Source organism: Caloenas nicobarica, chromosome 18, assembly GCF_036013445.1.
Source record: "Caloenas nicobarica isolate bCalNic1 chromosome 18, bCalNic1.hap1, whole genome shotgun sequence".
NCBI lineage: Eukaryota > Metazoa > Chordata > Aves > Columbiformes > Columbidae > Caloenas > Caloenas nicobarica.
In genome coordinates this window covers 945,631-966,359 of record NC_088262.1, presented here as the reverse complement: position 1 = coordinate 966,359, position 20,729 = coordinate 945,631, and the positions used below count along the sequence as shown (strand labels likewise).

The 20,729-nt window shown below is 50.2% G+C and overlaps 1 protein-coding gene across 3 annotated transcripts in view; it reads right to left on the bottom strand.

Moving 5' to 3' along the window:
* RPTOR (regulatory associated protein of MTOR complex 1) overlaps window positions 1-20,729 on the bottom strand; it is a 103,999-nt gene that overhangs the window by 31,481 nt on the left and 51,789 nt on the right. For all 3 annotated transcript variants that reach the window (XM_065647693.1, XM_065647694.1, XM_065647695.1), the window contains exons 12-21: window positions 20,066-20,149; window positions 18,587-18,697; window positions 14,483-14,557; window positions 13,895-13,960; window positions 13,105-13,296; window positions 12,109-12,249; window positions 10,087-10,204; window positions 8,672-8,812; window positions 8,081-8,239; window positions 3,385-3,503 (exon numbers count right to left, since the gene is read on the bottom strand). In XM_065647693.1, the coding sequence (XP_065503765.1) occupies window positions 3,385-3,503; window positions 8,081-8,239; window positions 8,672-8,812; window positions 10,087-10,204; window positions 12,109-12,249; window positions 13,105-13,296; window positions 13,895-13,960; window positions 14,483-14,557; window positions 18,587-18,697; window positions 20,066-20,149 (1,206 nt within the window). The remainder of the gene's footprint in view (window positions 1-3,384; window positions 3,504-8,080; window positions 8,240-8,671; window positions 8,813-10,086; window positions 10,205-12,108; window positions 12,250-13,104; window positions 13,297-13,894; window positions 13,961-14,482; window positions 14,558-18,586; window positions 18,698-20,065; window positions 20,150-20,729) is intronic.

Here is a 20,729-nt window from a genome sequence, read left to right as displayed (position 1 = left end):
CAGCGAAGAGCACAAACCACCAGCCGCCGCTGGTTATTATCTAATACAAACCCACACCTGGGGTTAAATGAGCTTAAGCGCTCTGTTAGTGTGTGTGGGTGTTTAAAAATGTATATGAAAAAAAGCCCCTGTGTAGTTCCCAACATAAAAGATGATTTTACTACTTTTTCAGTCAGCAAACACTCACCAGAAAGTGCCCTTCAGGTACTTGCGGGGCTCTGGCTGCCACCGGAGCCTTTGCCCTCAGCGTGTTCCGAGCGCGGCGAGCACACGGGGCCGCGCTCAGAGCGTTCTGCTGGGGGCACCACGTCCCCGTTTCCCGGGGTTTGCTCCTCCGCCACTCAAATCACCTCTTTTCAGGAGGGGAGACGGTAATTCATAATTTTGCAAATTGACTCCAGGTTAAAAAAAACCAAGAGCACACCGTCGGAATTACTTGCTCACACACAGAAAAGCCTGTACCAAGGAGTGATGTGGAGGAATAACTCCTGGGATAATCCAGCCTCAACCTGCCATTAAAAACAGCTGGACGAAACAACCTGGCAGGAAGCAAATCTTCCTTCATTAATAGTGACTTCAAAAAGCCTTAAAAGGCCAACATTGCTTACCGGGTCCTTTGTTTTGGGACAGGCAAAAAGCATATTTTGGATTTTTTAAAAGATGAGGCTGGGAACGAGAGCTGCACCGTTCCGATCTGCATCATAAATATAAATCACAACACAGCCGCAACCTGTGCCAGACCAGCAACGTCTCATCAACTCATGAAATAAAATAAAACAGCGTATTTCCCATCCAGGAAGCCTGCACGTCTGTGCAACCTACTCACCGGCTGCTCACAAAGACATCACCCTATTTAGAGACCACGGGAGTCCTCCTGTACACACAGATCTATATTCATGGCTCCGTCAAGAACCTGAATCGCACTGGTCTCATTTGAATGCACGCAGTGCCTCGCAAATAACTGTTTCACAAATGCAGACTCGTAAACGGAACTTCTGCACCGTCGCAGGAGCCCCGGCCCGGCCCGTGTCTGTCTGCGGGGACCCAAACACACAACTCTGAACCCGCGCTGCCCCAGCGCCGGGTCTGAGCCCCAGGGCAGCCGAGCAACACGACTGACACCCGTCTGCTACAAAACGTGTTCCAATCATACGGACCGAGAGCACGGGCTTGGCAACGTTGGAGGCCAGATCCTGAGCTCCCCAAAGGCCGGTGGTGACTGACACCACCTCAAGTACGAGCCCATGGTTAATTTGTTCGGGTCTCTCAGCCCGGGAGCCCAACGGGAACCGGCACCGTCGTACAAACCGCAGCGGTTTGTTCACTTGTGTTAATACAAGGAACCCTCAGATGTCCAAGTTCCAAAATGAAGCCTCGCGTTCCCCAAATTTTGTATTAATTAGAACAAAAGGATTAAACCCCAGAATATCGAAGCGCTTTACTTCACCTGAAGCTGTATTTTTGTTTAAGCAAGAAAATGGACTTTTGTTTTTCTTCAATGATAAAATTCAAATAACAAAATGGAAGACGCGTGGTTTGCAGGTACCTGGGAGGGCCGAAGGGCCCATGGGCAGCACCCGCGCTGCTCCTTTTACACCCAGCAAAGCTTCATCAGCACCAAGGAAAGACCTCAGATACCGTTAGCAGAAATGTAATTGTTACTGATTTGCATTGCACATCAGACAACTCCTATAATCTGTCTGAGCTCCCGGCAGCAGAGCCACGAGGCCAGGCTGTAAATCCGGCAGCACCGCTCACAGCGGGAGCTTTGTCCATAACGAAATGAATAAAGGCCAGATCATAACCCAGGATCTGAAGCCTTAACTTCCATTTTGGTGGGCTGTTAACAGCAGGGGTTTTTTTAATACAAAGAAGCCCGTTTCGAAGCCACCTAAGCCAGGTGGCTCTGGCAAAAGCGAAGCCCACAGTATCGCAACACGCACAGCAGTGAACCCGCTATATGCACAGCTGCCCAAGCTGCCGGACAAATTGCACTTTTAAATACTTTCTTTATGGATCTTATGGTTAAGGCGAAAAAGAACAAATAAGTTTTGTTCACTGAAGCATCCCCAGATAAAAAATCTTTATAAATGGGAATGCTTTTTTCTTATTTTGCAAGCCCATTTGCAAAGCCATTGCTTCAGCAAGGCAGGGGCAGAGCAGGACACCCATCCCCTCCGCTTTTGGACTCCACTCAGCGCCACGACATTTGGGTCCAGACTCAGAATCAACACAGAATTTAAACCAAACGAGTCACAACGTTCACTACAGATATCACAACACAACAATCAGAATTGCATCCCTTTTAATCTCATAGTAGGAGTATCGCTTCATTTTGCAAAGAGCCTTCCAAAACAAAACCTGAAAGTTTCATGCATCGAGAGCAGAGAGGGAAATCTTTCACCTTTTCCTTTTCTTTTCACCTTAGTTTGGCATCTCCAGCCTGACAGCAATTTGTTGTACAGCTTAATCATCGGGGAAGGGCTGACCCCATTGCTCCCACTGTCTCTATCCCAAACCCCAGATTTGCCACTCACTGACACGTACACTCAACACAAACAGAAGAGTTCAAATAGGTAACTATTTTCTCAACAGAAAATCGGATTTAAAAGCAAGAAATCTCTAAGGCATTAAGATGGTGGTGCACAATGCTGGCATCTCTTACTGCAACCTTCGCTGAGAAGCCTGAGTGTGAAGATTCAGGATTATTCACTGGAAATCCCCAGTAAGAGAGGCCGCCTGGCATGGCGATGGCTCATGGGCTTGATGCTGAGCGACCAGAAGCGGGGGAGGACGGTGCCCGCCAGCCCCCCGGGCAGGGCGGGGGGCGTCTGGGGTCCTGGTGCTGGGCGGGGAAGGTGGGGGTGCTCCTGGCTGCCCGGGGCGACGCTGCCCCGGCGGTGACGCAGCCGCGGCGCCGGGGATGCGATGGGATGAGATGGTGCTGCGGGGCCTGGGGTGCCGGGGCTGCATGCTGACTCACATGTACTAGTTCACCTGGGTTGGAGAGCCGTTGTGGCTTCAGTCTGCAGGCCAGTCCCACTTGCATTATCTAAATCAGTTTGCAAACGGATAATTTAATGAAGTATCTTTAAGGTTTCTCCCAGGGACTTCTAAATAAGACCTACTGTCCAAGGTCTGTGCCTAATTTATATCCTACAACAACCCCGGGCCCTCCCCCATTTCTTTATTTGAGTTCACGTGAGTGTTTATCATTTGGAAACACTAAAAGCTCCTCCTGCAATAGATCCAGGCTGAATTTGGACCACTTACCAGAGCCCGGCAATGGATCTATCCCGTTCAGTCTACCTATGCTTTGCCCAAGCACGAAGAAAATCAACATAGAAAAGCCTCAGGGACACAGGTGACCCCAGAAGGACGTACCTTGTAGGCAATACTGTTGAGAACTTTCATAGCCAGGTCCGAGACATCAGGGTAGGGGTCGGCAGCGAGGTGTAGGAGCACCCTCCAAATTTGGGTATAAACACTGTTGAAACTCACACCTAAAATAAGAAGAAAACGAAACAAAAACCAGCCCCGCAGCACATGACAATCCATCAACTCAGACGCTTTGATCTTATGTGAGAAAATTCATTAGAACTCCAAACATCACAATGACATTGAAGAAAACATCAAGAGAAGAGCTCAAAAATGCCCCGTGTGGGCATTTTGTCTCCGTTTTGTCTGTCTTTGTGAACCCTGCAAGTGCTTTTAAAATGAAAGTGGGACGACAAAGAAATGAAAGACTGCCTAAATAACTTCAGTCAAACTGCTGGTTTTCTGGGCTCCTGAAGCACATAATCTGGAAGGCCAAACGGAGGGGCAGATAATAGTGTCTGTGGAGTTCCTGGGCTAACACACCAAGCGGTGTAAAACCAGTTACCGGCTTATATTTTTATGGTTATTTTTATTGCTGTTTTAAGCATTAATACTTAGCTTGAATGTCCAGGACTTTATATATTCTACAATTTTCCTAAACGTGTAATATTAAAACTGAAGCTTAGGACCTGTACCTTTGAGAAGCAGTAAGTCTAACTCAGCACTTCCTATTGACATTTGTATCAATTTCTCAATTGCCAGTTTGTTATTTAATACCTTCCGTTTGGTATTTCAGCAGAAGGGACTGACAGATCCAAAGCACAAATCAAATTAATAAGCATTTGCAACAACCGACAAAATTCTGTGAACACTTTATTGTGCTGCTTTTAGGTGAATCTTTGTTATTTGTTCTGCTAACCCCCACCACGTCTAATAGTCCTAACGCCATCCCTTGGGAGTTGAGAGCCGTTTGGACAATATAAAGTGGTTGCACTAACAAAGAAAGAAACTAAAATAGGGATTTCAGATGAGTCACAATCAATGGCAAATGACAGATCGAGCTGTTCCTGCATTTCCTTTGTGTTTCTGGAGGCCCCAGAATCCGAAGCGCTACGTTAGGAGGAAAGGGCTCCCTGGTCACCAAGCAGCTTCTGCCAAACGCGACACAAACCCTCAGCAAACGGGGGTCCCGAGCGTGGGACGCGGAGGAACGGGGGGCAGAACCGACTCCGGCGCTGCAGATCTGGGACCAGGGTTTGGCTTTAGTCATAACAGGCATAAGCCGTCGTCTTTTGCAGAAGTTCTCATATCCATGTTTAAATAAAGAAAACATCCACACACAACAGTCAGTCTCTGCCTCCCAGCCGTCCGGGCTGGCGACACAATGCTGTCTGTCTTCTCCAGGCTTCTGACCAGTTAGGCTTTGTTTCTGCCATCGCCATGTTCATGCTGGAAGCTTTTATTACCAGGGAAAGAAAAAGAAGAGGAGGAAGGAGAAAGAGCAAGAGAGGGAGAGACAAAGTGCTACGAGAGGAAACAAACACCCAAGGTGCTGGAGCGGGCGCAGGGGCCGCGGCCTGAGGTCGGCGCGGAGCTCCGTCCGGCTCCGCTCCTGAGCCGGAACTCGCACAGGACCCATGGGGAATCGGAATCGCTCCATTTCTTTCGAAGCCCTCGCAAGACAGTAAAACGAAAGGGAAAGGCAGAGCGAGAGGCTACCCAGTTTTTCCAGCATCTCTGATAACCACCTCGCTCACGATGCAGCCACAAGTTAGAACCCAACAACACTTTTTATACACCTAAGCTTCATGAAAAAAAACCCAAACCAAATTTAAACCAGAACTGCGCCAGTGCAATTCCTCATTCACTCGGCAGCCTTTGAAAAGCACAGAGGTAATCTCTACAAAGGCATCTCGGGCTCGGAGCGGGTGCTGGAAGGACGGGTCCTTCCTTCTGCATCCCGCCCCAGCGTCGTGCTCCTCGCTGCACCGACTCCTCGCGTGGCCCACCAACACGCTCCTCCTGGAACCAGAGCACCGAGGCGCTGGGATAACGGAGGCGGCACAAGTGGCAGGAGGAACGGCGGCTCCATTTCCCGTCATGGACTAAAATGCAACAACTATCCACGAGATGCAAACAAAGAGCCGAGCAAGGGGGACAGGGTGTTAATCTAAGCAGACAGCTCTGTAATTAGTCAGACTGATTCAAAGCCAGTTAAATGGACCTTGCAGTATAGATTTACGTTTACAAAATGACTCCTCTCCGCTAAAAATGTCAAAAATAAATTGCCTGCCTTTACTGACGGCTTTGATTTTCTTTGCACACGCGTAACTGCCAGCTCAATGGGACCCGCGGCGGCCGTGGGGAAGGGCCCTGCACCCGGGTCACCGCCCACACCAACGGCAGAACCACACCAGGTGCAAAAATGAATGCTGATGTTTTCATTTATTCTTTTGGTTTTGGCAGGCTCTGACAGGGGTTCTCTCTAAGCCCCTGGAACAGCCCCTGCACTGATGTTAAGCCTGGGGCTCCAGAAGAAGGTTCAGTTCACTCCCACCCAGCAGAGCAGCAGAACCTGACCCAGCGCTGCCCCACGTCCCGCCGCGGGGAAAGGCACACGGGGAACACCGCGTGGAACGTGGCAGACCCGACGGTACCCGGGGACTCGGATGTCTGCTTCCCATCAGCGCTGCTCCCACCTGCTTTGTCAGTGTGTCCCACAAGTGTCTCCTCTTCCCATGCGTGACACGGAAGGTCCTGGCAGAGCCACTGGGATGAAGGGAACGTCTGAAACCCCGAGTGCTCTCTGAACTCTACATGACGAATGCAGACGGCAGCCTGTTCACTCCGGACCAGCGAATGGGTGCTTCTTGCCCAGCCCTGCCGGTCTGCAGGCCGGTCTGTGCACGGGGCCATGCAAAGGGCTCCCGCACGCTCCAAGCCCTGGCGGCGATTCGCACGGCAAAGCAGGAGCTTTTTCATGTTTCAACAGAAACCAGAAGCGGTTCACTGGGACAGAGTTTGTTCCCTGAGAGCAGGTGCGCCCTGGCCTGGGGCAGCCCCTGCGCCAAGCTGCCATTCCCAAAAACCACTCGCATCCCTGTATTTTGCTACTATGCAAGTTACTATTTATAAATCCTGCTGGTTGATTCGTTACTTCTCATTATGTCTGCACATTTAAATATGCTGCTTAGTGTCCCAACACTCGCTTTCATTTGCTGCGGTTCACTGTCCCCTGCATCTCCTGCTCTCATCCTCGCCGCAGTGACCCCTGCTGGGTCACTTCAAGGCAGCTCTTCAGGATGGATCCTCTGACATGGTAAATAGTTTTCTGCCCCCAGCCTCTCCTGCTGGAGATGAGAACTATTCCCCAGCATTTCATCACTCCAAGATTTTTTTTTCCTCCTTCTTTAATCATTCCTTAATATAATCTTGCCAGTGATGCTCTCTGTAGGACAGAGACTTTAATCATGCTGTTTGGATGTGAATAATCAGCCTCAAGGTAGGCAAACCCCCATCTTAATTCTTTCCCTTTTCCTACCTTAAAACTAAACTAAATCAAAAATTTCCAGGCCACCAAGATGAATGCCTAGTTGTATGGAAAAAGCGTTTGGGGAGGGCACTGCATGGGGGCACTTGGCCGAGAGTTGGCTAAGGAGCTGTTTGTAAAATGGCACAAGAAAGACTGGAGAGGTTTTCCTCCAGTTTGTGGGAAGAAATACATTGTAGGATGCCGCAATGTCAGTGAAGTGGATGGACTGGTCCAGAATAATCCCTCTAGCACCATGTTCCTGAAATCGCAAGAGAGGAAGAAAGCCCTGAACATCAGTAAATCAACCTAGGGAATGCAGAGTACAGAACATGGAATTAAACTGCGGTTGCCAATTTCTACTTTTGTTATTACAGACTAGATTTCTGCTTTGGTTAGAGTCTACCCATGTGCCCAAAGCATCTTTTTTACTGCTCTGCCTGCCTCAAATACTTGGCAGCGTCATTCCTGCAGAGCCAAATCACTGTTAATTCTTCCAAAAGAGAGCGCAGAGCAAAACGCTTCTTCATGAAGACACGTCTGTCACCCGGGTGGACTCCTCGGTGTGTTCCCTCTTGCTGGCTGTACGGCCGGATTTGGGTGCACACCAGGACTTGAAGGAAAGGGGTTAATGTGAGCGGCAGCGCTGGGCTGCCGGGAGCTGACGGCTTGTTGAAAACTCTTTCCTTGGGGAGCCGCAGAGAGCAGGCTGGAGGAGGGTAATTCTTCAGCAGAAATGAGAAAAGCCTGGCTTTGAGCAGGCAAACGCTGGAGGTAATGGGATTCTGTGTGAGTTATGAATTTTAAACACTTCTATAAGCTCTGTCGTTTCCAGCTGGATATGAGCTCTTCCAATTGAATAGGAATGAGGGCGGCTTTGGAGAACTGCTCGTTTTGTTTTGCGAGGTCTCCCTCACTCATCTCCAGATTGTTCTCCACCTGTGCGGTAAAGCTCTGGTGAGACGCACACCAGCCACCACACAGACACCGGTGGGCACCAGGGAAAGGAGGAAAACTCCAGTTCTAGCTTAAAATGGAGAGAAACTTCCTAGCATTCCTGTCATGCTTTAGAAGAGCCAATTTCATTACCTACAATCACAAGCAAATGAATTGATAAAGTTTCTAATGAACACGTGGTTTTAAACTGCCACAGGGGCTCAGGAATGACAACCCCGGAATGTTGAAGCCCAGGAAAGGGGACACCGAAGGCAGGGCAAAAGAGTCTTTGCTTACCTATCAGTGAGTTCAGAGAAGAGTAGGAGCTGACTCGCCTCATCTTGTCGATGGTCTCGAACGACAGGATGTACTCCTCGTTCTCGGGGCTGCCCAGGGTGCTGCTGGCGCTGCTGCTCGTGCTGAGATTCCCAGGAGAGAACGCGACAGAGCTGCCAGCTGCCAAAGGAAAAGGGGCAGATGCTCAAACAACGGCTGGTGACAGAACAATTTTCACCCAGGCACAGCAGCCCTTTTCTAAACCCTGCAATGCTCAGGGAAGGTGTAGGCAAACCCACAATGTCCCCTTTTAAACACTGAATGTTTAAATAGAGTGAGCATCAAGGGGTCAGAAATGATCCAGTTGAAAATCTGTGTATGCCAGGAAGTTGGAAGGCACCTTTTTGGTCCCCAAACACTCAGAAAAATCAATAGTAACGGCCATAAAATGGAAACTAATTATGAGGGGCTTCTCATGTAAGCACTTGGAGCTGGCAGCTGGACAACCGAGGCTAAAGTGGTGGTTTCAGCTCCTGGTGTCCGGCACATAGCATTTCCCAGCTTGCAAGAGGGGGGTAAAGAAAAATCAAAGAACTGTGCAATCTCTCTTACATTCTTCATTCAGGCTGAGGTTCTGCAAGGACTTGTTGAGGTTCCTGGCTGTGGTGACTGCGCGGATGTTCCCGTAGGAGCTGACGGAGCGCAGCCGCGGCGTGCACGGACCATCTCGCACCGGCGTCAAACTCCCACCCTCTGTGGACACACAATTTAGCAATTAGAGATGTAACCAAAGCGATCGTGGCCTTCTGGTTATTTCCCAGCAAATCTCTAACTAAAATACTGCCAACATGACCAGAATTCAGTCGTTGCCCCTTAGGCTAAAGCAGAATGAGGTCTGACAAAAGACGCCCTGTGCACATCACCAGCAAGGACTGGGCTGCTGCCCAGCCGCTGTGCCAGGACACGCTGCTGCAGCACACGCCGCTTAGCAGCAGCATTTGCAGGCTCGTTATAAAGAGTTACGTGAGTTCCAGTTTCCTCACCAAATTTCAGGCCTTGTTTCAATGCATATTTCACCCATGACCTAGATACCTATAATTTCCCAAACCTTCTCATTTTCATTCCTGAATACACACAGGCCCGTGGCTTCAGAACAGCTGTTTCACTTCACTGCAGAGGTGGCTGCGTTACGGTGGTGGGGCCAATGCATCCAGTGCATCCTACTTATAAATACTTCAGGACTCTTTTGGATAAAGCGCTTATATATATGAACTGCATGTAATATTTATTTCCTGCAGCAAAAAGGACAAATGTAGAGAAACTTATTTTCCAATATGATTTCGTTATTCGGATAATAGAGGGATGAAACTACTCATTGCAGAGACAGCACATGCTCTTGTCTCCATGTTTCCATTGCAACAGTCTCATTACCCTTCAAAGTTTTCAATGTACTTAACATCTAAAGAAAATATGAGGTTAGCAACAATTTCACCAGGACTTTTCATTCCTCACATAGAGCAACAGACACAACAAAAGGGATGGGACCACTACGCAGAGCATCGAGTTCTTCACTGCTGCTCATCTGGTGCTTCACGGCAGCAGAGTGAGGCTGGTTCGCTGCTGCGTGCTGAGGCTCCTCAGTAGGTAACAGAGCACTGAAGTTTCAGGTATAATTTTAGGGTAAAAAACAAAGGCTGGTAAGCCTGTGTACTGCCTTGATGAATGTACCCCAGTGTGGATCTGATGGGAATCCCTTGGATTTGGCAGGGTGACCAGTCTCTACAGCTTGCCAGGGAGTTACGGCTGCTCCAGGCGGGGGCTCAGCAGGACACGTTTCTCCAGTGCAATATATTACAGTGCTAAACAGGCATTAGAACTCCACCATGTCACCCAGCCGTGTAGCCACGGTGCTGTTTGATAAATCACCACCAGCAAGAATGTCATTGTATTGGGCCAACTCCTCAAACTAAAGTTCCAAGCACTTTCAGGCTGTACATCTCCTGCCCACATAGACAAGAAGCACCCACCTGTGGCAGCTGGAGAAGGGAGAGGGTAATTCTTCTCTTCTTCCATGAACTGCAAGGCAACGGTGCAGAAATTGCTCTCGTACTGAACCACCAGGTGACTCAGAGCCACCACCAGCTCCTACGGAAAGAACACAAGAAACAGTATTTCATGGTTACCTCGGTCAGAAACAAGAGATCAAAGGGAAACACGGAACAATAAGGTCATTATTGTTGATATGATTGGGTGGCCGCCCAGACTAATAATTTTTCCTTCACTTCTCTGGGGTGAACTGCAGAAAGCCTGAGCAGTCTGCTTCAAATCTAATTCTTCAGAAGTCTTCATCCCTGCCCCAGCTGCCACTGCTCTGCCTCTGCCCAGTATTGTCAAACGGGCGCAGTGCGGCAGAAGGTACCGAACCGGTGAGCAGCCCGGCTCCCTCGGCTCTGCGCACAGCCTGGCCTGTGGGACGCGCGTCCCCGCGGCCACCAGCTGTGCCCAGGGCCGGTGTCCTCGCCCCGGCACAGACCCGCTCCGTGCTGCTCGTGTATGCACGCAGCCAAAGCTCTTGTCCTGCATCTGCTCTGAGCTGACAGGGATGGAATCCAACAAGAGGCCCCTGGGGACAGGGCTCAGCTCTGCCACGGAGATCCCCGCTGTCTGAATCCTGCGCTGAACCGCACGGTCTGGTCCTGACCTGCAGCTCAGCAGCTGGCAGGAGAACGGAGCCGCCCACCTGCGAGGGACCATCGCTCTGTCCAGCCTCACAGCTGCAACTGGGAGCCCCAGTCACCGGGGACGGGTGGCGAGGGTGGGGAGGGTGAAGCTGAATCAGCGGGGTGGGGTGTGGAGGGTGAAGCTCGGCCCCTCCGTTCGGTTCCGCTTGCTGGAGCACTTGGGACCAGCAAACAGGAGAGGTGGAGCGCTGGCTCTGGCTGCTGGTCGCTGTTCAGGGGGCTAATCTCCAAAAGAGAGATTTATGAATCTCAAAGAGCATATAGTATGAGATGCGTTTCTCTCCTGAATTAAACTGATGAAATGCTGGAGCGAGACAACAAAAATTAATCCTCACAATGCTGGTGACAACTGCCAGGGTATTGATGTTCCAGCTGAGTAAACACAAACACCTAAGTCCACCCACCAAGAACAATCCAGAATGTCAAAAACTATTTAATGTACCATTGATGTACAATGGCGCACCAGAAACGGTAATTCTCCAAAACCTGAAGAATTACTTTGCCTGTCATCCATCCCTGTGGTTTCTAAAAGCAGCAAGATCTCTGTATTGAGCAGAGCTCTTGTGTTCTCTCCACAGCGCTCTCACTCCCTCTCCTCCTCCTCCCCCAGGGCTGCCACACACTCCGCGTTTCTGGCAGCACATTACTACTGCATTTAAAACCTGAGATCCTGTCATGTAAAATTTTGCAGTCGAAACAGTAAACAACAACAGAGCATTAGTGGAAGAGCAGCCCGGCAAGAACCCTCAGTGGTTTGTGCACCTGAAGAGGACTTCAGTGTAATTGCTGTCCTTCCTTATCCCCGTCTTTACAATCTCTTTAAATTAAAACAAAAATAACAAACCAACAACAAAAAAACCCCACCCCAGGATATAAAAATTCCCACAAAATCCTGAGATTGTTACTCCTATTTCAGACACTTGCTTAGTGGAATACACGAGCTAAATCAGAGGTCCAGTGTTAAACAGCTGAAACACTCGGATCTGAACAACAATCTTGCCAACAGCTGGACACGATGACACACTACACTGTGTTATTCCTGTCAACAGGCTCCTTATATTGCAGAGTAAATGAAATGTTGTAACATGGGTATTGAAAAAGCGCAAGTGGGTAAAGCAGCATCCCGAGCTCAGCCCTGGCCGCAGTCGGTGCCGCTGTTTGTGCCGGTGTCCTCACACCAGGAACTGATGCTGAAAGGCTCCACCGTGAAACAGCTACTTGCAGATGAGTGGAATTCTTTGACAAGTCTATGAGATGATGCCTGCTGTGCTGGGCACGGCGCAGAGCTCGCGGTGCCGCCGGCCGTACCTTCCTGACCATGGGGCTCCCGTCGTTGATGAGCTGCGCCAGCATCATGGCCACGTTGTGGTCGATGGTGGTGGAGTGGTCGGTCCGCTCGGCTGAGTTGCCCACAAACGTTCCCAGAGCAAAGACTGCAGCACAGCGAACCTGGGAGAGGCAAACATTCATTATTATTTTCCTCTCGTTTCCAGCCCGAAGTTTGCCAGTGGGATTGTTTTATTGCCCACAAATGGCACATCTGGAAGCCTGGACTAGCGTGTCAGGTAAATAGTGAGGGCTACATGAAAGCCCATGGAGAATAAAAACCAAAACAGATTCAGCAAAGCACTGAATTTTAAAGTATGCACACATGCAGGAGTATATTTAATTTCCCAGAATACTTGGTGACCCTCCCACGGGTGATTTTTCCAGTTGATGTTGCCTAGAATATTAATTAACAGGAATAAGGTACGCAGGGAGTTCCTGTTGGGATGTGAATCTCTTTAATCAGAGTGCTGAACCGCCGTCTTCAGCTAAGCGCTCACAGAGAGGGAGGAGATGACGGAAACAAGACAAGGAGAAACGACAGCAGCTCCCATCAGGGTAAGCTTTGCCACATCCCAAGCACAACAGAGGCATCGGGCGCCCAGGTGATCTGACACGAGTACCGGGAGGGGAACAGTTTCCATCCTTGGACAAAAAGACTAGAGGGTTTTTTGCAACACGCAGTGAGTTTTGGGACCACATTTTTAACAAGCTTCTGACACGTCAGTAAGCAAAACCCACGGTGTTTCCTAATTCCAGCACCACAATTCCAGGGCTTTCAGGCTGTCTGAACTCCCCTGCATTTCTCTGGTTACCTCTCTCGCAGGGCTGCTGCGCTCTGCACCACCTTAAGGTCTGTCTTTGAACCAGACACAACAGTAAAGCTCTTGAAAGCCCTGGCTTTGTGAGTATTTCTGTAGCCCTCTGCCAGGAACCTGACAATTCACCTGGCGTTTACTTAAAAAGCTGGAGTTTTACCTCTGGGATGGGATCCGAGAGGAGGCTGTAGAGCTTTTCATGAGCGCTGTCCCTCACTCCGCACCACCTGGCTGAGTCAAAGTTCTGCCAAATCCGCCCTAAACAAATGGCCACCCACTGACGCAGGAGAGGATGTGGATCATTTAACTGCTCCAGGCAAATCGCAATCAGGTTTCCTTGAAGGCAAGCTTCCTAAAACACAAATCAATGCCATTTATTTTGGATGACAGCTTCCCAGCTCATCATCAAAAAAGATTATTTCTGAAATAGACACGAAATCAAGAGAAAATAATTATTCAGTGGTTATATACTGACTTTGGTACAAAATAACATTTGGAAGCAGCATGAAGGGAAGGTCAACTACACCTCTGCCACAGCTAGTTAAATAGCTGAGCATTGGAAATGGTTCCTGTGATGTATAAAGCCTGTTTTTAATTCATTGGCAATACAGGCTGCACCTGTCAGAGCCCCAAGGTTTATGGCTCATTCCATAAACCCTTCCCAAGAACTCCATCGCAGCCGTCAAGTTTCCAGGACGGCCCTGGGCACCGATTCTTCCTGGCCTGTCAGTGCTGCCCGCAGGGCGGCTGGGGTGACAGCTACACAACGTGTCTGTCACACCTCCAGCTCCGTTCTGCTTCCAGTCCACACAAAACTAACGTAAAGCAAGCCTCCATTGCAGTTTTCCAGTCCAGGGCTGTGCTTTAACAAAAGCCAGGTCACTTCCAGCACGGGAATGGCACGAGGCAGAGAAGAGGCAGGAAAGAAGGAAAAGGGTGTTGGGACGCACCTGCCCAGTGTTGTAGTTGTTAACGATTACAGCCAGGATAAAAGCCGTCATTGTCCTGTGTTCAGCCTTAAAACAAGACACAACTAATTGTTATCTAGAAAACAGGTCAGAGAACAACTATATCTCATGCTTTCTGAAATGTGAAATTATTCTAAGTGCAGTTTGTATCACATTAAAAGAACAAGAGAGGGAAAAGAAGGGCAGGATTTTCTTGTCATCCAGCCCTGTCACTAGTTCACCCGAGACACGCCACAGGCTGCGCTGCGATCCTGCAGCGGCGGGACACGAACCCCTGCGATGGGAACAACCACCGTCTGCAGAGGGAACTCGGGTGTCACCGCGCAGTGAGGCCGCCCCTGCCCCGCTCCCACCGCCCAGCAACCTGCGCTTCTCTGGCTCTAAACAAGTTTGCAAACCCGTGTGTGGTTTGGCCGTCTCTGTGACCCGGCTCACGCCAGGGGAGCACTGGGGTGACAGGTGGACCCGGCACGGTCCCGTTAGCACCAACCGCATCTCAACAGCCCCGGGTCAGCCAACACAAGCTGAGCAAACGCTACAAGAGTCTGAATAAAGACAACTTGTCCTTACCGGCATATAGGGGTCTGCCAAAACGGAGAGGAAATACTTGTGACCGTTGTCCTTCACCAGGTCAGCTTGGCACGACTGGAAAACGAGACAGCGACAAATTAAAACACACTGAGTACGATAACATAAAAATATCTTTTCCTCTCAACATGCATTAATATTTCATGTCTTCATAATTTTTCTCAAATCCCGTTTTCATTTGGGAAGCAAAACAAAGCACAAGGCTCCATCAGGGACCCGCCAGCACCCGCAAAGGGCTGACGGGAGGAGCCCCCGCCACAGAGACCGGGACCCAAAATGGGACCAAGGAGCCCCCGCCACAGAGACCGGGACCCAAAATGGGACCAAGGAGCCCCCACCACAGAGACCAGGACCCAAAATGGGACCAAGGAGCCCCCGCCACAGAGACCGGGACCCAAAATGGGACCAAGGAGCCCCCGCCACAGAGACAAGGACAAGGACTCCCTACTCAGGAGAAGAGTTAAATTGGATGTCTCTGTCTCACAATAAACCTTCACTGCCACTTAAAAGCCACCAAAGGCAAAACCAAGGAGGTTTTATGTATAATAAGGTCAGATCTTCTAAAAGCCCCTGCCCTCATTCTCCATGTCAATCCCTGTCAATCCCACATCAAGGCAATTAGCTGACCACAGACCAGGTTTGCTGATAACTGCTGCCCACTATCTTCCAGTGGTACAGCTCGACATCTACCTCCCCAGGGCGAAATCCTGTCAAACCTGTAATGTTCCCGGCAGCAGCCGGTGCCCGACCGTCCCTTCGGGGACACCGCGGGCCCAGGCCGGTCCCCGAGCGCCAGGACGGCAGCTTGTGCTGCACATGCAGACGTGGGGACACTCGCACTACGGCGGATGCTCTCGGGGTCCCTGCCCGTCCCCCCCACCGCCAGAAACCCAGCACGTGCTCCTCCGACAGGGACCCGCGCCACTGCCAGGAACCTGTAAGGAAGAATTCTTCATTCTTCATATATTCATTCTTTACGTTCTGTCCAACCCTCTGCCTAGGACTAGATTTTGACAAGAAGATTTCAAGTCATCTACATAAACAAGACTAATTGCTGTATTATTTGGTCAAGTGCTAATGTGTGTTAGGTGTCTACAGCAGTAACACCATCTCCTGCTGCACAAGCAACTCCTCCGGCTTTAAAAGCCTGTAAGGAGAATTACACAGGTGTTCCTGGGGCAGGATCAGCAGCGAGTACACGGCAAACACCACATTTTCACTAACACACCAGCTCCGGCTTCAGGTTGACATGTTAGGGTCAAACCAAAAGAATACCTACTACAAAAGTGAAAATTTAAGGGAGGAAATACCGCCTTGGCAATCCGTTTCCCTGTGCCTGTGGTTCTATTTCATGCTTCACGCCAGAGACAGGATCATGTATTTTTTATCAGGCGTAGAAGGTGAAGGAGGGAACTAATTGTTGAAAGGAGAGGGGATGGCAAGACAGAGATGCAAGAGAATATTTTATTGCTGAAGGGAGTAAAGATGCTGGTTTTGGCAGCCCAAGGAGCAGAGGGAACGGCTGGATGGATGCCAGGCTGCAGCTACGAGAGGCTTTCCCGACTCGTGTGCAACGCTGCACAAACCCAGGCTTCCCTCCCCCTCAGGCACAGCGCGAATCCTTTCTGTTCCTCCAAAGCCTGCTCTGCTCGCTGTAACGCGCACAGCACGGGGCAGGCTGCCACGGTCACGGCGCTGCCACTGCTGCCCAAATACCTGCGCTGGAGAGAGGGAAACAGCTCGTGTAGCACCAGCATCAGCACCAGCGCCGCCGCCTCCTCCGGGAACACACAGCGATACTGCTGAATAACAACGCAACAGGACCAAACGAGCTGCAGGCTGGTGTGGCAGCTCAGAACTTACATGGAATACCAAGCGCCCAGTGCTGGGGAGGGCCCAGAGCACAGATCTCCTCTCTCAACACAACCTCCATGCTGGGTATGGTCCCTAAACCCTCCCCGGTGCCAGGACACGGCAGCTCTGCCGCAGCTCGGGGTCCCCGCGCTGCTCCGCCAGCCCTCGCCCCCCTTCACAATCACCCTCAGGAACACTGAACATCCGTGTTGATCACAGCATGAGAAACGGTGCTCACAATCCTGCTAACAAAGGACACATCTGGAAAGCAGGAATACTGCTGATGTCACTCCAGTATGCCACTCCAAAGGAACAGAAATGTTTGTTTTCTATCATGTTCAGCCAGTTCTTTGGAGTGGCAAGATCTCTTTTTCGCTGTAGCATTCACATGTACAGTACTGTTCAATGTGCAGGATTTTTGGTCTTGCTTAAATTCCTGATTACAAGAATTTAAATTCAAGTATGTACGATTTAGAAGGTGCTGTTTACCAAACATTATAAATGTAGCATGTGGAGAATTCTTGAGCTCAGCTGTGTTTGCAGGTTACGCGGCCACGTCTGTGCAGCAGCACATAACACAGAGACTGCTCCTACACATCCTATACCTGCCAGACCCTACAGCGGGCAACTGAACCAGCCCTGTCTAGCAGTACTCCAGCAGGCTCCAGGCAGAGCTGACCAAAGTCCTCAGTGAATATCCTACAAAAACCCACCTGATTATACATGGAGCTAAAGCAGATTAATCTAAATATTCCAGTGCTTATTAAGGACACACACAATTCTGTCTGAGGTGCAGTGTTTCCATAATACTGTTACCATAACCTATAATTTTTAGGACAAAACCCCAAGGAGCGGGGCAGCGCAGCAGAGCAGGGAGGGAGCAGGGGTGGCGGGGAGGGCGAGGGGCCGGGCGCCCCCCGAGAGCCGGCGGCACAGCCGCCCCGGGACCATCCAGCAGCCCACCGCACGCAGCCGCGCTGAGGCGCCAGCGCCAGGAGGAACCGTCAGAAACCGCCTCTGCCAGAGTGGCTCTAAGATGAATAGTTTTCATTTTCTTTGCTTTCCAAAATCCTCTTAGGATATTAATGAAAATATATTTATAAAACTAAACCTGACAATGCTAGATCAACAGTGAAGAAAAATTCCAACAAATCCAATATTATTTTTCATACTGAAATGGAAGAGATATAACAAAAATGTACCCTCAAATAGGCAAGAACCAACTTCTACAAGCAGCTCAGACCATTTTGTATCAGCTTATAATCATGTCTGCAATTAACTGTGTGCACTACTCCTAATAATTTTACGTTTCTCAACTAATTGCACCCACAAAGCACTGAGTCATATATATGACTATACACATTTATCTACAACTATTTATTTGCTTAATTATTTATTGAAAAACCTACAAACTAGAGCTCTGGTTAAGGCCGTCTATAAAAATCAGGCCTCAGTTTTTAAAACTTATCGCAAAAGGTGCCCAAATATTGTAGAGAAGACCAGAATCATGGACCCACAACGGGAGCAACTTCTCTTCTGGGTGGGGTCAATACTCCCATAGCAACAATCAACGCATGAGCACATGCGTTAGACTTGGAGCAGGACTCGTGAGTTAAAGTCACCAAAAATTACTTTTGCTTGATTTCTAGAAAAATTCCACATCTGGAGACTACCCACAGCCTGTTTTGACAACCGACAGGGATGGTCCTGAACAAAACGAGGCTGGTGACAGCCCGCAGCGGAGCAGCTGAGGGACAGCGTGTGCGCGCTCACCCGGGACGCGCACCCCCAGGGACGAGCGCATTTTAAGCCCCTTTCGCAAGCAAAGCCGCATCTTCCCCAGAAAGACGCAACCAGTGAGATCTGCTGGGTTCACCCAGAGCACCCGCAGCCTGGGCCCAAAGGGGAGCGAGGAGCTGCGAGAGGCGAGCGCGGTGTCGCGGCACTGACCGAGCAACGCGCTGTCATCCGGGGCGGCTGGGAAGAGATGAGCAGCCCACCCCCCCGCAGCACCTTCCCGGGGGCTTCCTGCTCACACACTTTCAGAAGGTACTTTCATACACGTGGAATAAATTAATGAGATAATATGCTGGTCTCCAGACAACACAGCATCTTTTTGAAGTACCTCAGGAGAAAGTCTCAATTCTAAAGCAACTGGATAAAGCAAACAGGTGGGAAAAAATGGCACCTTGTTGAAAACCCGAAGAAACAGCCAAGTTCATGAGTACTCACGCTGTCCACCGCCAGAATTTTGGCCCAGATGAAGACAAGGAGCGGCCTCAGCTCGCGAGCTGAACTCTGAAGTAGCTTCAGCACGTAGGGGAAGATGCCGACGGAGAGGGCCTGGGAGGGAAGAGCAAAGCTGCTGAGCTCGGGCTGCGGGCAGGACCCCGCGCCCTGCCCCGGGCAGCACGGTCACCGACGCATGAGAAACCTGGCAGAAAAGTTTCCTACATTTCTAGTGAAGAGGGGATCTCTGTGCATTTGTCTATCGCTCATTTTAATCTTGGATGTCACCAGATATTTTCAGACTCATTTGGTCCACGGAGACTCAGAGTTAATCTGGCAGAAGCTGCTGCTCGTCACAGCCTGTGCTATTTTATGCTTCATGATCCGCTGCGCTCTCCTCAGACGGGGCCATTTGCTCTCACAGGTAAACATATTGCAAAAGCTCAATAATTACAGCCTTCCCCCTGGAAATTAAACGGGCCTCTCACCTGACACTGGCGTTTCCCCAAAGCTTTTCCGTGGGGTCCCACTGCGCTCACGGCAGGGCAGGCAACCCAGAAACCTTGGAGAACCTGGCCGAGACTGCAGGTGCCTTCCCAAGGCACACCGGCAAGGACACGGACCGGGGGACTCCCGGGCGTCACCCCCCGGGAACTGGCAGCAGCCGGGCATCCCTGTGACACGGCCGAGGGTTTACACAGCGCGAACCCGCCAGCGCCAAGGCCGGGGCGGCCGAGCTGCTGCTGTGCTTTGGCCCCACAGAAGGAGGGCTTGGAACCCCCTGGAACACACACTTGGCTCCTCCCAGCGGGGCCGCGCTGCCCTGACCGTGTGCAGGAGAGTCTTGGCTGAGATGGACAAGGAAGGTAACGAAAACCACTAAAAAGTCCCATCACAGAGCTGTTCCGCGGCCAGCTGGTGGTTCATCTTCACCACTTTTATCAACAAATAGCTCCGTGTACAAGAGCGGTTTAAACCCCTCCTCTGCTTAATTCGTATTTATCATCCGCGCTGTGCTAGCACTTTCTGAAATGCAGAAGGCAGCTGCTGCCTTCTCAGAAGAGCTTATAAAATCTAGAGACCAAATAGATGAAGAGAAGAAAATGGTGCAGCCAGTAATCTGAGAGAGCAGAGGACAAATACGTGTGCTATTTTTCTGTTATTTATTTTACATGACGAACCTTGGTATCCGTCCCAGATATTTCCTCCCGTTTTGTCCCTTACTATATTTTACACTATTCTCAAGGAACTCCTCTTTGCTGTAATGCAAACAAACAGCTATTCGGCCTTTTTGATTAATGCAAACAACTTTTCTTTTAGGGATGCTTGCTCCATTTCACACACATGAACACATAAAATGCTGGTCATTTGTCAAATCTGTGGAACATCTTCCACATCTTCCTGCCATAAATCATCATTTGTATTTATCGCCCATACTGAGAGCAATGGCACTTTTACAGACAATATGCAGCATCCACGCACCAAGCTCACTGCCCAGGGCCCCAGGTCCAGAAATCTCCCCAGCAGATCCAGAGCTCGCAGCCGATGGACCTGGCTCAGCAGCACCTGCGGAGGAGAGACCAGCGGTTAGTCCTAAACAAACCCAAACCCCCGCGGCTGCCGAGCAAACCTAAGAGCACCTCAGGATTGTTACGTGACTTTGAGCAAACCGACGGTCTGAACGAAAAAACGGGAAGACAAACCCTGACTGCTGAAAACCTTCAGCCCGTGAACAGCGTCACCGGGGGTTCCGCCCTCCCGGAGCACACACGTCCTCCTCAGAACAGTTATCCCCATCTTGGCATCGCTCCCCTTGTCCTCGCTGCCGGTTTTGCCGTCCAGCGCGGCGGTTCCCGTGCAGCACAGCTCTGCCCCACGGGAGCAGCCCCCACGTATCGCGAGTGTCCTCATGGCACCGCCTGCCCTCCCCAGCGAAGCAGGAACGCGACCGGAGCAGCAGGAGGGATTCAAGGGGAGGAAAAGGCCCAGCCTCCCATTCCTCAAAACAGCTCAGATGCACAAAAAGAGGCTTTGCTTTCCTTGGCAAATCGATGTAAGAGACTTAAGAGGGAAGCAAAAGGTCACATTAGTCGTTAATAAAAATCTCATTAAAACAGAGTCTGACAACGATAATGAGGTGGTAGTT